Source organism: Macrotis lagotis, chromosome 2 (genome assembly GCF_037893015.1).
Source record: "Macrotis lagotis isolate mMagLag1 chromosome 2, bilby.v1.9.chrom.fasta, whole genome shotgun sequence".
NCBI lineage: Eukaryota > Metazoa > Chordata > Mammalia > Peramelemorphia > Peramelidae > Macrotis > Macrotis lagotis.
Genome location: NC_133659.1, coordinates 298103426 through 298119035, shown reverse-complemented (window position 1 = coordinate 298119035; position 15610 = coordinate 298103426). Strand labels below are relative to the sequence as shown.

At 34.9% G+C, this 15610-nt stretch overlaps 1 protein-coding gene and 1 long non-coding RNA gene across 3 annotated transcripts in view; one reads left to right on the top strand and one right to left on the bottom strand.

The window, feature by feature from the left end:
- LOC141515166 (uncharacterized) overlaps positions 1 to 1731 on the top strand; it is an 86496-nt gene extending 84765 nt beyond the window's left edge. The window contains exon 4 of the long non-coding RNA XR_012476233.1: positions 1640 to 1731. This is a non-coding gene — a long non-coding RNA (uncharacterized LOC141515166). The remainder of the gene's footprint in view (positions 1 to 1639) is intronic.
- Positions 1 to 15610, bottom strand: part of METTL25 (methyltransferase like 25) — a 178068-nt gene that overhangs the window by 6887 nt on the left and 155571 nt on the right. For both annotated transcript variants that reach the window (XM_074226524.1, XM_074226523.1), the window contains exon 9: positions 5853 to 5946. In XM_074226524.1, coding sequence (XP_074082625.1) covers positions 5853 to 5946 — 94 coding nt within the window. The remainder of the gene's footprint in view (positions 1 to 5852; positions 5947 to 15610) is intronic.

Genomic DNA, 15610 nt, shown 5'->3' with positions numbered 1-15610 from the left:
TGACAAGTGATTATTCCACGAAAGAACTAAGTCATGTTAATCCTCACATTCTTGCTATAAGTGAAACCAGAAGAAGCTGCAGCTCAGTAGAAGGATGGTTCAGAGGTTTTCTATGGAGAGAAAGATTCAAGGACATGACTTGGCAGGGGTATCCTAAGTGTCCAAAGTAAACTTTTTTTGCTTACATTGTTAAATAGATATATTGGGTTCTTCATAGGGACTTAGAAAATGTTAAGAGGGACTGAACTTGTGGAAAGGGGTGGCAGAGAAGGGTGGCACCAACTACAACTTATAGAGAATTACCTAGAGCCCTGGTGACTTGCCCAGGTTCATAAAGCCAGTATCTATCAGAAGAAAGATTGGAAGCCCAGTCCTAAGGCCAAAGTCATCTCTCTACACACCAAACCCACTTCTTTTTAAATGAAATTTAAAAATGTCTCTCTAAAAAGACAAAGTCAGCCCATCTGGAGAGGATATACATGATAACGTGGAACAAAATTATAGAAAATCAGAAGGTGTGAATGGATCTGGGTTGAAGGTTAAATCTCCATAGATGTGATGGAGTTTAGAGTAAAAAAAATAATATTTTAGCTTAAATTTTCGCTTTAAGGTTTGCAAATCACTTTCTACATATGTCCATTAAGTAAGTTGTGCCAAGAGTATTACTCCATTCTATAGATTAAGAAACTAAGTCTTACAGAGGTTCAATGATGTGTACATTGACAGACAAGACTGGAGATTAAGACTAGAGCAAAGACGGGTACTCATCCTCACTAAATCAAATGATCTTTCTGGTTTAACTATAGTTTTATCTTGTAAAGAATTTATTTAGGACTTTAGTTTAGAAAAGATAGTCAGGTCCGTAAAACAAAAAAATAAAACACAAAACACTTATCTATGTTAAGTGCTGCTTATATTAGTTATTTGAGAATTTGATTGATTTCTAGTTCTGAGACCAACTATAGAATTTATAACAAACCTCAAGTCTTATAAGGTATGAACTTTCTGAGACTTTCTGAGAATTCTTATTGGCTATGAAATGCTAACAGGGAGAGGGATGACTTGATTTTAACTTAGATCCTCTGGACAGCTATGCCAATAATTCTGTCTGAAAGTACCTCGAGATCACTTGCACAAGAAATAACAGAAGATATTGAAGCATTGTGTAAACAAGGAGCTCAGAAAAGAACAGTGAAGATTTAATTAATGAAAATCAGAGCATAAGATTATTGTTTATCAGAGAAGTGGTACAAGTCGGACTAGATGGTCTCTTTTAACTCTGAGATCCTATCTTAATTTCTAACTTGATTCCCTTCTTCCTATACTACTTAATGACAAATATTCTAACCTTACTGATGTCCCTCAAAAAAAGATATAAAGTTAAAGACTTACTAAAGAGAGAAAGAGAGAGGGAATGAGAAAGACAGAAAGGGGGGAGGGAGAGAGAGAGAGGGAGATGGAGATGAGAGACAGAAAGGAAAAAAGACAAAGAGAGAGGGGAAAGGAAGAGAGATAGAAATAATAAGAATAAATGAGATACTGAGATTTAATAAATATTCTGAAGAGTAAAACACATTTGTTCAGAAGCAAAAAAAAAAAATATAAACTGAAAGGAAATTCTGATTTTTCCCCCCCTCAGATCCCAGAGATTGACAGAAGAAAAAGTTGAAGAGGAATGATTACTTTAGTTATAAGTGTAAAAATCATTGATAATGTGAGTGAGATGGGAATTGTGAGAACTTTGTGATTAAAGCTAAGTATTGGTAAATCTTACAGTTTTATCATAAAAAGGAATGCCTTTATCACAATGAAAGTAAAAAGGATTGTTGTAGTTTTATTCTGAGGTCATTTTGTATATAAGATATATTTGAGGACATATTGCTATGATCCTGGTACTCAGGAATATGTTCAGTCAGACTGAACTTCTCTTCCATAATCTGAAATATTTCTTTTTTTTAACAGTCTATAATAGAATCTAATTACTGAAGCAGCTAATTATTCCCTCAAAAGATACAAAAATGAGGGGTGGCTAGGTGGCACAGTGGATAGAGCACCGGCCTTGGAGTCAGGAGTACCTGGGTTCAAATCTGACCTCAGACACCTAATAATTACCTAGCCGTGTGGCCTTGGGGGCAAGCCACTTAACCCCATTGCCTTGAAAAATCTAAAAAAAAAAAGATACAAAAATGAAAGGAATTCATTAGATAGGGACCATAGTTGCCTATGTTCCTAAAATACATTCTTTTTTTTTTTTTTGGTAAGGCAATGGGGTTAAGTGGTTTGCCCAAGGCCACTTGGCTAGGTAATTATTAAGTGTCTAAGGCCAGATTTGAACTCAGGTACTCCTGACTCCAGGGCTGGTGCTCTAGCCACTGCACCACTTAGTCCCCCCCCCAACACATTCTTAAGACATATTTTTTTCTCAGAATTTTCTATTCATGAATTACTAGGGAGGCCATTTAAACCAGCAATATTTGAAACACCCATTTTTTAAAAAATGGGATTCATGATGGAAATGTTGGCAGTCTCTGTCTGTCTCCAAATGGAACCGTTGGAATGACAAATGCTCTGTCTAAGGAGAAGAAGGCCCAAGGCTGTCTTTCATAAACGACTTTGGGATTTGTCACCTTGAATTCCTTTTTGAGGTTGGCTATCCGCCATATTTATATCTAGCACATGCAGAGTTGGCCTACTTGGAATGATAATGATTTGTCTGAGAGTGTTCTGTTTTACTTGACACGTCTTCAAGTAATTTTTCAGGGCAAAGAACCTGTCCAGAAGCACGTTAGAAGATTTTCTAGACACTTCCCCTGTTTACATAATTTTGAATGCTAACAGATGTTCACTGCAGGATCAGAAACACACTGATATATATTTATTCAACACATTCATTTGTATAAATGTAATAGTTTGTAAATATTAGGAAGCTATAACACCAACTTAATCAAAAGACTTCTGAAGGCATGTTGCCTTCCTCAGTGATTAGAAACTCATGTGAGTGCTGATGTCATTTTGGTTTAGACATAAAACTAGATTGGAGAATCTATTTTCAATTGGCTCGGGTTAAAATATTCCCCTCCACACTGGAATGACAAGGATCAGGATATATAAAATGAATACAAAATGACACTGGGTTCTTCTCTAGCATTCTGTGTATTCCTGACCATTTACCTAGCTTCCTCTCTCCTTTTTTTCCTGTTCTCTTTCTGTAGTTGCTTATTGATTTTTCAGTTTCTACATTTTATCTCTATCTTTTCATCTTTGGTCTCCTTGTCTCCCTTTATTTTCCTTAATGTTTCCAGAACCAACTTTACCAACATATTTATCACTAGAAGACAAAATTAAATCATCTTGTACACTTTCATTCAAAGACAAATTAATTCATTAACTGGATAACAGGGATTCTGCAATGTTGAGCCCTTCTCAGACAATGCCTTTAAAATGCTTAAAATGAAGTACATAGGATTATGAAGAAAATGAAGCATTTGGGAAGTTACCAAAATGTTAAAAAAAAAACTGGTTAAGAAAACTCTGTCCTGAAGAAATAAAATAAAATCACCAGCAAAATTAGTGAAAGTTTCATTTGGCAATTACCATTGCTCTAGCCTGATGCTATTTCACTTAAAACTTTTTCCTAACGACTCTATGTGCTTCATGAAATTATTCTTTTACCTTATCTTTTTTGTTTCTCTTAGTATTGTAATAAATGTACTATGCAAAATATTTTTGTTCCATTAAGGTTTGTATATAATGGGGACATATTTGAGGAAATATGATTAATATTTGCATATGGGAGCTTCTTGTGATATATGAAAATCTTTATTTAGGATTATTACAACATAGCTCTAGGGCTTAGAGATTATCTACACCAGAGGGTTGAAGAGCTATGATCTGCAAGGGACAAATCCAGCTTACTTCCATTTTTATATGACCCTTTAAGAAATTTTTAAAAATTTTAAAATACAATTTTATTTAGGTTTATAAAAAAAAATCTTTAAGTTTTACTATTTATTTTATCACAAAAAAATAAAACCGAGCTGCAGAGGAGTTTGGTGCACTGGTCAGTGTTTGCTGACCAAATTCTAGTCTAATCCCCATATTTTTTTAGATTAAAAAAAATGAGATCCTGAGAATTTAAGTAACTTGTTCAAAGTCATAAAAGTTCTTATTAGCAGAGAGGATTTGAACCCAGATCTTCAGACTCAATCTAGCATGTTCCTCAGTGAACTAAAACCATAGCTCCTAGGGAGTGATTATAGCATAAATAATTTAGGCTGAGATTCACTTGATTAGTAACTTCCACTCACACAATTAAAAGTTTGTTACCCAGGGAGTGAACTGCTTGCTAAGGTCCCTTCCCATCAGTGAATTAAGACTGAGCACATGAGGCTCCTGCTGACCATGAGATTGAACACGGTTTCCAGGACCTTTCCATTTCTTCGACTCTAGTGGACAACTCAACATTTCCAGCCATTGTCCATCAGCAGCTTTCCTGGCTCCTGCCCCTAGCCAGAGCCTTGTGGACCCTCCTAGCCTAGGAGCCCTATGGTCCTTTCCCACCTCTCAGCTTCCTTTGTCCTGTCTTCCCAATGACTGTAAGCAACTGGAGAGTAGAGACTGTCTTTTGTTTTTTTGTATTTAGCATAATTCCAGTCAGACATTAAGTCTTAATAAGTATTTACTGAATTGAATTGAAAATGAACCACACTATTCTATAAAGAAAAAGGTAAAGGAAACCTTTGGGAGGTAGATAAGATATGTCCAGGGCCAATTAGACACTCGATTCCTATAAAAGTCCATTACTTCTAAGTAGAGATTTTACCAAATATATTTTACATAAGCCCCTACTTTGTTTTTAGTGAGTATTTGGAAATTCAACTCAAGAATTAAAAAGCTGTAGCTGTTATTTCTTAACTTCTTGTTCTCATGAAACATTTTTTTCATTTCCTTTAAGTGTTTTTTTCTAGTTTTTAGATTCAACAAGCCTCAGTGGGAAGGAACCTCATGGGGGAGTTCCTCTAACCCAGACCTGAGAAAGAATCCCCTCCAATAACCACAATTTAGTATAAATACCTTTTCAAATATTATGATGCTTTAAATACATCCCTGCTAAAGAGCAATATATATCCTGAAAATGGAAGACTGTGTTACATTTCCCATGCTAGAATAAGCAGTCCTATCTATCGATCCATTTTTTTTGGTCACCACAAAATGTTCTCAAGTGTTACCCTGAATCTTTCATGGAGTTTTGAATTTTCAGGTTGCACTCACTCAAAGACAAATTAATTAACTGACTAGGTAAATAATTAAAATTTTTCAGAGAGAAGAACTTTTTGGCTAATAAAAATAAAATGTCTAAAAAAATTTCTGAATATTTAAAATAGAAAATTTTCCAAAGTTAAATCAATTATTAAGTAAATAAATTTACTTTTTTTAATTTAAATTTTTTTTATTTTTAGGTTTTTGCAAGGTAAATGGGATTAAGTGGCTTGCCCAGGGCCACACAGCTAGGTTAAAGTGTCTGAGGCTGGATTTGAACTCAGGCACTCCTGACTCCAGGGTGGGTGCTCTATCCACTGTGCCACCTAGCCACCCCTATATTTACTTTTAATTCTCATTTTCATTCACAAACATGGTATGATTTTGATATCAAGTCTTGGTTTCTTTTTAGCTATATAACACAAAAAACCTTCACAGGAAGGCATATTGTTTCTAATAGAAAAGATTGTGATTTGTTCTTTATACAACTTTCACTTAAAGGCCATGGCAGAAAATGTAAGCAAAGTATTCTGACACCTCACTTCATTCATTGTTTTGTAATCGAGTAAAATATTCGGTAATTGGGTACTAACCTTGGAGTCATCTAATTCAAGCTTCTTTAGAGATTTTCTGACATAATCCGAAAAAGACGTAGACTTGGAATAAACTTTACCAACATGTTTATCACTGAAAGACAAAATTAAATCATCTTGTACTTTTTTCCCACTATTATATATATTGTATTATATGTTTTCTATTATAATATATGATATATAATTTCCTTCTATAATATAATATATTCAACCAACAAACATTTTATTAAGTATTTATTGCATGATGGCCTAAACTTCAGATTTGATCTACATATAGCAATAGTCTTTTTTTTTTTTAATTTTTTTGCAAGGCAAATGGGGTTAAGTGTCTTGCCCAAGGCCACACAGCTAGGTAATTATTAAGTGTCTGAGACTGGATTTGAACTCAGGTACTCCTGACTCCAGGGCCGGTGCTTTATCCACCGCGTCACCTAGCCACCCCCAGTAATAGTCTTAATTAATCAATTTTATTATGTATTACAAATTATTTTAAAATTAAAAAATTTTTAAAATACTACAATAAATACTACAATAAAATACTACCATAAAATACTACAAAAAATACTACAATAGAACATAAGTAATAAGAGACAAAATATTTATTTCTAATAGATTATCGTAACAAAAATCTTATATTTTTGGGAATAGTTGTCTTCTAATTTACTGGTTCATACTCCCAGAACCTGTTTCATTCCAAGATCTGTAAATAAGAGCAAGAATTCAATACTTATGAAAAGGTCCTTTTCAATACCTGCAACTGATCAAGTTCCATATGGAAAGTTTGGGCTTAATGATCTTATTATGTATGCCCTAAAGATCAGTATTTGTGTTTGGGCATGTATGTGTGCAAAATAAAATGATTTTTTTTTTATTTAAATGCTACAGTTCCTGAAATGTAACTCCCTATAATTTGGGGTATAGTTTTAGAAATATGACTTAACAGGAAAGAGGAAAGCTCAGATCAACATCATAATTAGCAAATATCCTCAACAAGAGCTTATTTGTGTTTGAAATTAGATTGTAGAGTACCATTCATCCATAATTACCAACTCTTACTAATTTTGTATTATCACTTGTACCCATTTCCTTTCTATTCCTACTTCCACTACCCTATTGGTAGAATATTTTTGTCATCCCATGATTCGGTTATTTCTAAAAACCTAACTGGCCATGCGCCCTCTGGACTATCCCTTCTCTTATCTATTCGGCATATCTGTATCAGTTATCTAGATAAAGGTCTGAAGATATTTGTCTTTCATTCTTGAGGTGATTGATATCATGACAAGCACATGCTATGGATCTGAGTGAGGGGGGCTGTGTTAAGGCACCGGTCTCACTTTTTCCTCCAGAGTCATCTGGATCCAGTGACCAGATATGAATCAGGATGACTGAAAATGGCCCTGGATGTGAAGCAGTCAGGGTTAGGTAACTTGTCCAAGTCATACAGCTAGTAAAAGTCAAGTGTCTGAGATTGGATTTGAACTCCAGTCCTCTTGACTCTAAGGCCAGTGCTATATCCACTGCACCATCTAGCTGCCCTTAGATGAAGGTCTATGTGATAATGTTCCATAACACTAAGTATGAATTAGAGGTGGGTGAAAAGTGAAGCTATTTGTTCTAAAACACAATATTCATGTTATTTCCCTAGTTTTTTCCCAATGGTCTGAACAGAATATGATGTTTCAACTTTTCATCCTCTTGGTTCAAAGAGTTTTAGAATTTAGGGTTCATAAGCCCTTCTAATCTTCTTTGAGATTGCATTCATACATGAGATATCTACTGTATATTCCTGTGCTCTCATCTATGTATTTATTGTGCTGTGATAGATGCTTGCCTAGAACTCATTTTTTTGATGCTAAATGCTTGCCTGAGTCCTAGGTCGCAGTATACCTCCTCTAGCACAGCTTCCCTGACCACACCAGCCCATGGTGAGCTTTTTCTTTGATTGCTTCAGAATGTGAGCTGTCTTTTTCTGATTTGTATCTGCTCAAAGAGCCTCATGATCTTAAGGGCTCTGTCTTAAGATTCCTCTCTATTTTCCTACAGTGTCTAGGAAATAGCATATCAGCAAATCACAGAACTGCTGAGCTTAGATTGTTGGACTAGACTTGAAGTTGGAAAAGCCAGGTTCAAAATTTAGCTCTACTGCTGGTTGCATTTGTGACTTTAGGCAGAAGACAAACTCACTGTCGACTCCTCCATCTCTAAATTGGGGTGGTTGGATTGTCGTTAGATTATATCTAATTATATAATCCTAAAGAGAAATTGTAGAAGTCATCTACTAAGTCAACATGTAATTCAATGTACAAATGCTTTGGTAGTTTAATCTCTTTTTGAATACTTTTAAGTGATGGGAATCTCACTACTCTATGAGGCAACCCAATCCAGTGTCATGCAGTTCTTTAGGAAGTTTTCTTATACTGAAACTTTGCTTCTTATTTATTAGAGTTTTTGTTCTTTAAATCTAAGCACAACAAGTCTATTTATTCTTGTCCAAGACAACTTAGACTACTTAAAGATAGTTATCATGATGCTGTCTCTTTGCTACATTAAACATTTCTTGTTCCTTCAAAGCTTCTTATGTGACATGGCTTCATTTTTCCTCTCCTAAAAATGCATAACAGATTGCCAAAGACTTTCCTAAAATAAGTCCAGGACCAGACACCACACTTCAGATGTGGTCTGAGTATGGCAAGGTCCAAGGGATGTATACTACCTTTTTCCTGCACATTATAATTTATTAATGCTCTTTTAGGTCAAATTAGTTCCCCCCCCACTAAACCAGAGTATAGACAGCTACAGAAGTTTTCATTCTCTAACCCCCCCCCCCAGTCTTTTTTCACATAATCAGTGCTATAACCACATCTCCATTCTGTACTTATGCAGATGATTTTTAAAAAATCCAAGTATGGAACTTTACATTTTTTTTCCTATTAAATTTATTTTGTTAGCTTCAGAGCTCCATGCCAAGTGGATGAAAGCTTTTGGCATTTTGATTCTGTTATTTCATGCAAAAGTTTCCTATCCCTCCTAACTTCATTGCATCTTCAGATCTGATGGACAATATTTTCTCTTCTTTTTTTATTCTCTCTCTCTCTCTCTCTCTCTCTCTCTCTCTCTCTCTCTCTCTCTCTCTCTCTCTCTCCTCTTTTCTCCTTTTCTCTATTATTCCTTAGCTATCTTACTTGTCATTCACATCTTCAACTCATACCTAGCATTATGGAATGTTTCCTCATAGACTTCAACTAAGTAAAATAATACAGATATTACTGAGAATGCTGTCAATTGAACAACACCTCTTCTCTTTTGTGGGTCTGATGCTAGAAATTCTTGAAAGGTAGTGTGTTTCAATACGAGATGTAAAAATAAGTAACCAAACAAAAAAAGATGATGCAAGAGAGCTATAAACAAAGGGCTATGCAAGGTTTGAGGAAGGAAATGTAAGTTTTAAGTGGGGGGAAATCAGGAAATGCTTCATGGAGAAGGCAATGTCTGAGCAAGATCTTAAAGGAAAGGGGCGGAATTTCAATAGCTGCAGCTCCTGTAGTTGGGGCTGGGGAGACTTTCAGGGGAAGGAACAGTATGAGCAAAAACACAAAGGTGGGAAAGCACTAAGTGTGTACTAGAATCTTTGAACAGTTAGTCTGGCTGCAGTGGATGGATGTGATGGCTAGAGTAATGTGAATTATGCCCAGAAAAGAAGAGTAGGGTGAGAGTGAAGAGAACCTTGAAGAAAGGTTTTGATAAGCAGTTTGGATTTTAGTTAGAAAGCAATAATCCTCGAAGGTTCTGAATTGAAGAATGACATGTTCGGACCTATGTATAAGGAAAGTTAATATGGTAATATTGGGAATGTTGGCTTGTTTGAAAATATATATTTAAATTTTATTGTCCTCCTCTAGCACCTTCTGTTCAACTTAAAGCACAGTTTTTATCAAAGAGTGCAGATTTGGCCATCAATATGTGGCCAAACCAAGTTAATATCTAATGATTATAATCACATGGTTGATTTAATTTGCTTGAAAGAATATAAGAACTGTTGGTTCTACATTGGAATAAAATAATCTTCAATAGTCCTGATTGGATTTTTCTAGCATCTTGAGATGTTGTCTATATATTCTACTCCAGTGTTATATCCTGATAGACTATGGATTTAATTTGAAATATAGTCTTTTTTTCAAAAGACATATAAGGCTACACTGCAATTAATATACTAATGTTTTCATCTCCAAGTTTTGTATGAAATTGCTTCTTGGGCAATGAAAACATTTTAGAGTCTTAAGATTTTCATTATGAATATTAATTACTGGAATTTTGACACTATATTAGATGCAAGTAACACAAAGACAAAAACAAAACCATTCCTGCTTCTCAAGTAGCTTACAACATCTTGTTGTACAAAACATACCATAGATTTGAAAATACCAGTTAATTTAGGGAGGGGAAGGTGAGAGCCTTAATGACTAAGACCAGGAAAGGTGTCTTAGATAAACTTTAAAAGAAGATGAGTAGTCAAAGAGGCAAAAATGAGGAGGAATAAAACAAACACAAAAATGAAGGGAGAGTAAAGACCAATTAAGGGGAATAACACATAGGCTATTTTGGCTACAATGAGATAAGTGGAGAAATATTTAAAACAAGTATGGGAAGGTAGGCTGCAGTCTTATTGTGAATGGCAATTGAAATTTATTTAGCAAAGGAGTAATATGGTGAATTGTGAGAAGATTATTTTAGTATATGTTTAGGGACCAGACTAGAAAAAAAAGGAGAAAGACTTGGGAAGATGAATTAAGAGAGTTGTAATAGTTTAGGCATGAGATAATGAGGGCTTGAACTTGGTTAGTGTCTGTGTCCTTGGAAGGAATGAGACAGATAGTTGACATGATGTGAGATTAGAATTGATAAGACTTGAAAACTGAATGAAAGATGGGTAAAGGAAAAGAAAGAGAGGCTGACCTTGAAGTTGTATATTTGAGTGACTGGAAGGATGGTGGTGCATTCAATAGAAATGTAAAAGTTTGAAGGAGAGGTGGATTTGTGGCAAAATAAATAAAACTCATTTTTGAATATATTGAGATTGAATTATTTATGGGACTTCCAGATAGAGATGTACACAGCAAGCTATGGAGATACAGTTAGAAACTAGCTGTGTAACCTTTGGGAAATAGCTTGATTCCTATGGGTTGGATCAAATGATCTCTAAAAAAATCTCTTCAACAAATAACAGTCAATCATTCTTGGTGTTAGTTGAAGAGGGAGGCAATAAATGAGAAGGCTAATATATATCTGAGAGAGAAGAAAAGGGGCAAAGATGAAATGTTAGCAAATATTCAACTTACAGGAACAGGAAGAAGACTAGATAGTAATTAGTAATTTGAAACTTCTGGCTAAATTTTGTGATGATTCTCATTGAATTCAAGATGATTTGACTAAAATTACCACTTATTAATGTGTTTTTAAAATTTTTACACAGCTATACTGCATTGTCATCACCTGAAATTTCCTCTTTTTCTAAATCTTTAAGCTGAGGGTACAAAACTCAGTTTTCTTTCATTATAGAGGGGTCAATTTGAGCTAAAAGGAATTGTAAAATTTTAGCTCTTCAAAGTTGAATGTAACACCTAGGGAGATAGTTTATCAGAGTTTTATGAATCACTTCAAGCTGGGAATATTACCGAGGAAGGTGGTATTCAGAATCAGGCTGAACAAGCTAAGTATATTTCCAGAAGTCATCAATTGTTAATGATTTCCCATTTGCTATCATCTTTATTTCAAAAGTTGGTATCTTTGTCATGTCATTTGTGACCTAATGAAGTAGGATGAAAATATATTGCAGTCAGTTGCAAGTTGAGGAGCTTGACATAAATGTTTCTTCCAAAAACATTCATAATTTTTAATTTTTAATCAACACTTCCTGCATTTTAATTCAATCTAACTCAATTCACTTAGCATTTATTGAGCACCTATTCTGTCCTAAGCATTATGAAAAGTTCTGGAGATCCATTCTACTGCTGTAAAACAACAATTAGACAGATAAGTAGATCTGGTCCAAGAGTTTTCTATGGCATTAAAAAAATAAGCATATATTGCAGTTGTTCAATATTAGATTTCTTTTCCTTTCTCTTAACCATTTTTCCTTTACATCACCAGTTTCAAGATGTCAATAAATGCTTAAGTTTCTTTTTCATGTTTTCATGATCTTTTTGCAGCATCTAGAAGATTTTAAGTAATCACTTCTCACTTCTTGAGTACTGTTCAAAACAAATGTTCTTGAATCTTTTTTTTTTTTAGGTTTTTGCAAGGCAGATGGGGTTAAGTGGCTTGCCCAAGGCCACACGGCTAGGTAATTATTAAGTGTCTGAGACTGGATTTGAACCCAGGTACTCCTGACTCCAGAGCTGGTGCTTTATCCACTATGCCACCTAGCTGCCCTGTTCTTGAATCTTTTACTCAGGAATACTGACATTTATATCTACTTTATGGTTCCTACAATATTTTAGGTACATTGCTCTCAGTTAATCTCAGAGATTATTTGAACCAAGCCCAATCTGAAGCTTGCCCTTTATAATATCCCTGAGAAATGATCATTCAGACTTTGCTTGAAGATCTAAAGTGATTGGGGACTGAGTACTTTTTAGGACAACCTTAACCACTTTAAACAATACTGAAAGTAAGGTTCCTTTACTCCCATTAGACACTACTAATACCACCATTTCATTCCAACTCGTTAATAAAGTGGCTAGAGGAAGGGAAGACTGAGAAAAAGCTTTCTGCATAGTGGGAAAGACTTCCTCTATTACTGTCTGATCATGATCCCCGGGACTGGTGACCAAAAAATGGATAATCATAAGACTGACTGAATAGGAAGTAACTTAGAAAATTGCAAAAGAGTTTAATACAATCCTCCCCAGATTCAAAGAGGAATTGGAGAGTAAGCACAGGACATACAGAAGTGAGAGGTATGCCTATTATGTAAACATAAGCAAAATCACAAGAGTAGCTAGTTGGCACTGTATCTTTCCAAGTTCAAATCTGGCCTCAGGCATTTAGTGGCTATGTGGCCCTGGACAAGTCACTTCATCCTGTCTGTTTCCTCATCTGTAAAATGAGTTGGTGAAGGAAATAACAAATCACTCAAGTATCTTTGCAAGAAAACTCCAAATGGGTCACACAGAGTCCGATAGGACTGAAATGACTCAAAAACAACAAAAGCAAGATCACCAAGGCCAGGCTGGAAGTGAAAGAACAGAAGTGAGGGCTGGTCATTACTTCTGACATTCCTGGGGGGTAGCCTGCAGCCCATGTCCCTCTCTGGAACCCTTCCAGATACTCTGGAGGGCCAGCCAGCAGAACTGAACATCATCTCTCCTTCAAGGGACAATCGTGTCTTTAGTTTGTTTGCTTCCCTGCCTCTCTTTTCTGTGGAAAAGGAAAAGTGTGTAGTGTTATATGACTGCTAAAGCCTCATAATTTGAAATGTGGTATCCTTCTGACAGAACAAAAGAAAAGCAAACAATCCCTGTCACTCTTGATATTATCTATTGGTTACCTCAAGCTTTTACCAAGCTAAATCAATGTTCATTTGTGATCTCTGTTCTTATAAAAAGGTATTTTCTGAAAGTTTGTGAATGATGTGAGACTCAACTGACTGGAATTTTTGGAAACAACAACATAAAAAAAGGACACATAAAGAAGGAAAATTAATGACAGAATATTGTGGAACAGGCAAACTCTGTATATGAGGCAAAAAAGGAAAACCACAACAACTTAAGGAAAGAAATTCGGTTTCTCTATTGCCTCAAACTATTTTATGATGATAATTATTTTGGACCCTTTTTATGTAATTCTGGACATGGAATCTTTAAAACTATAAAAGTAGACTTAAAAGACAAGAGACAGAAGAAAAATTGTCAATTAATTCAATGCAAATGGTGACCTCTTAACATGGTGAGCTCTAAACTATGTCTGAACCACTCTTCAATTTAAATGCTCATTTATTCATTTCAAATGACTCTTGATTTTCCTCACTGTAGTGTTGGTTTTCCATTTTACAAGCTAGTTCTCATGCTTTTCTTTAAAAATTTTTTTTCTTATGCAATAAACTAAAATGAGAGATTAAGCTTTTAGCTTAATGATTATAGAACTTAACTCATGATTATAGAAACCTTACATGACTTAGACCTCTCCAATAACTGGGTATAATCATTAAGGATGATGGTGCCCTTCATTTCAAATCTTCTTTCTCTTATATATTAGACACAATTTTCTTCCCCAATACTGGGTGCTCACAGGTTATTAAATTTCTATTTTTGCCATATTTGTTATATTTCTTTATCTAAAACAGAAATGCCATTATTTGGATGACTATTAGATAAAATGATATTAAATTTCAATTATGATTAATAGAGATAATAGTAGTTTAATTACAGGTATAGTATGCCCTGATCTACTTTTAGCCTAAATAATTCCCCTATTTGAAAGTAGAAAGGCAGCTATTAGTTACTAAAAATTAAAACTAATGTTATAATAATGTCCAGGTCTAAAGCCTTTGTCTCTTTTGATTTATGAATCTTTAAAGAGAAGGCTTCATGCAGTGAATAGAGCACTGGCCCTGGAATCAGGAGGTCCTGAGTTCAAATCCAGCATCAGACACTTACTAATTACCTAGCTGTGTGACCTTGGGCAAATCACTTAACCCCTTGCCTTTCAAAAAAAAAAAGAGAGAAGACTACATCAGTTTCAGGGAGTGATTTTAATTCCTCTTTGATTCAATCATTAGAGAGTTAATGGAAGCTAAACTAAGAATGGAAATACCTTATTTATAATGACCAAATTCAGAGTTGGGACCATTTTATTGCTCTAAATAAGAGGGGTATGTATTTCTTTTGTTTACTGCAGACTAGACTGTATGGGGACAGTCTCAGTAGGAGTAGTTTGAGGAAGACGTTTTTTCAAAGGACACACTGGCATTAACACAACTTTTTCTTTTTGGTCGATCTAAAGCCCTAAATTGCTACTTTGTTCTTTATTTGACTTCGCTGCTAGAAATTATTTTGCTTCTGGTTTACAATTTCTATAAAATGTAAATTGGAAATTGCATGGGTCACAGACTTGTCTGTTTGTCAGAAGGAATCTGTCCCTCTGAATCTATCTTTCTAAGCAGAAATGCTTGGATACTAATAAATTGTTTCTGACACAGGCTTTGGTTACACAGCTAAGTTTGGAGGGTTTTCTTCCAAATGCCTTTTTGACCATACACTTCCCTGATAATGAATTGTTTTTCTGCTGCTTATTCTCTGTTGATACACCGCACAGAACCTATATCAATCATTAAGTTCTCTGCACTTGGATTGGATATTATAATCATAATTATACTGTTTTATAATCATGACTAGTAGTCAAAAATGGTCATTGTTTTATAATCACAAAAGAGTAGTATATTGAGTGTTGAACTATGTTGTTGAGGTAAAACCAGAAAAAATTGAATTCATTGAAAAGAGTTCAGGGTGGACCATAGAAAAGAAAAGAGATGGAGAAACAAACAAAAAAAAATCATGCTCTTAGCTTGAAAAGGAGAGATAATAAACCTTTCTTTCTAGTTAAAAAAAGTGGTAGAGATTCCAAAAGAGTACATGTGCCACCTCTTGGAGTGCTGAGGCTCATGTCTAGCCAGCAATTTTATTGTCAACATGGTCCTATTTTATACAGAGAAGACTTTATGAAGGAGATGACCCTGAAGGATGGATAGGGCTTCTGCA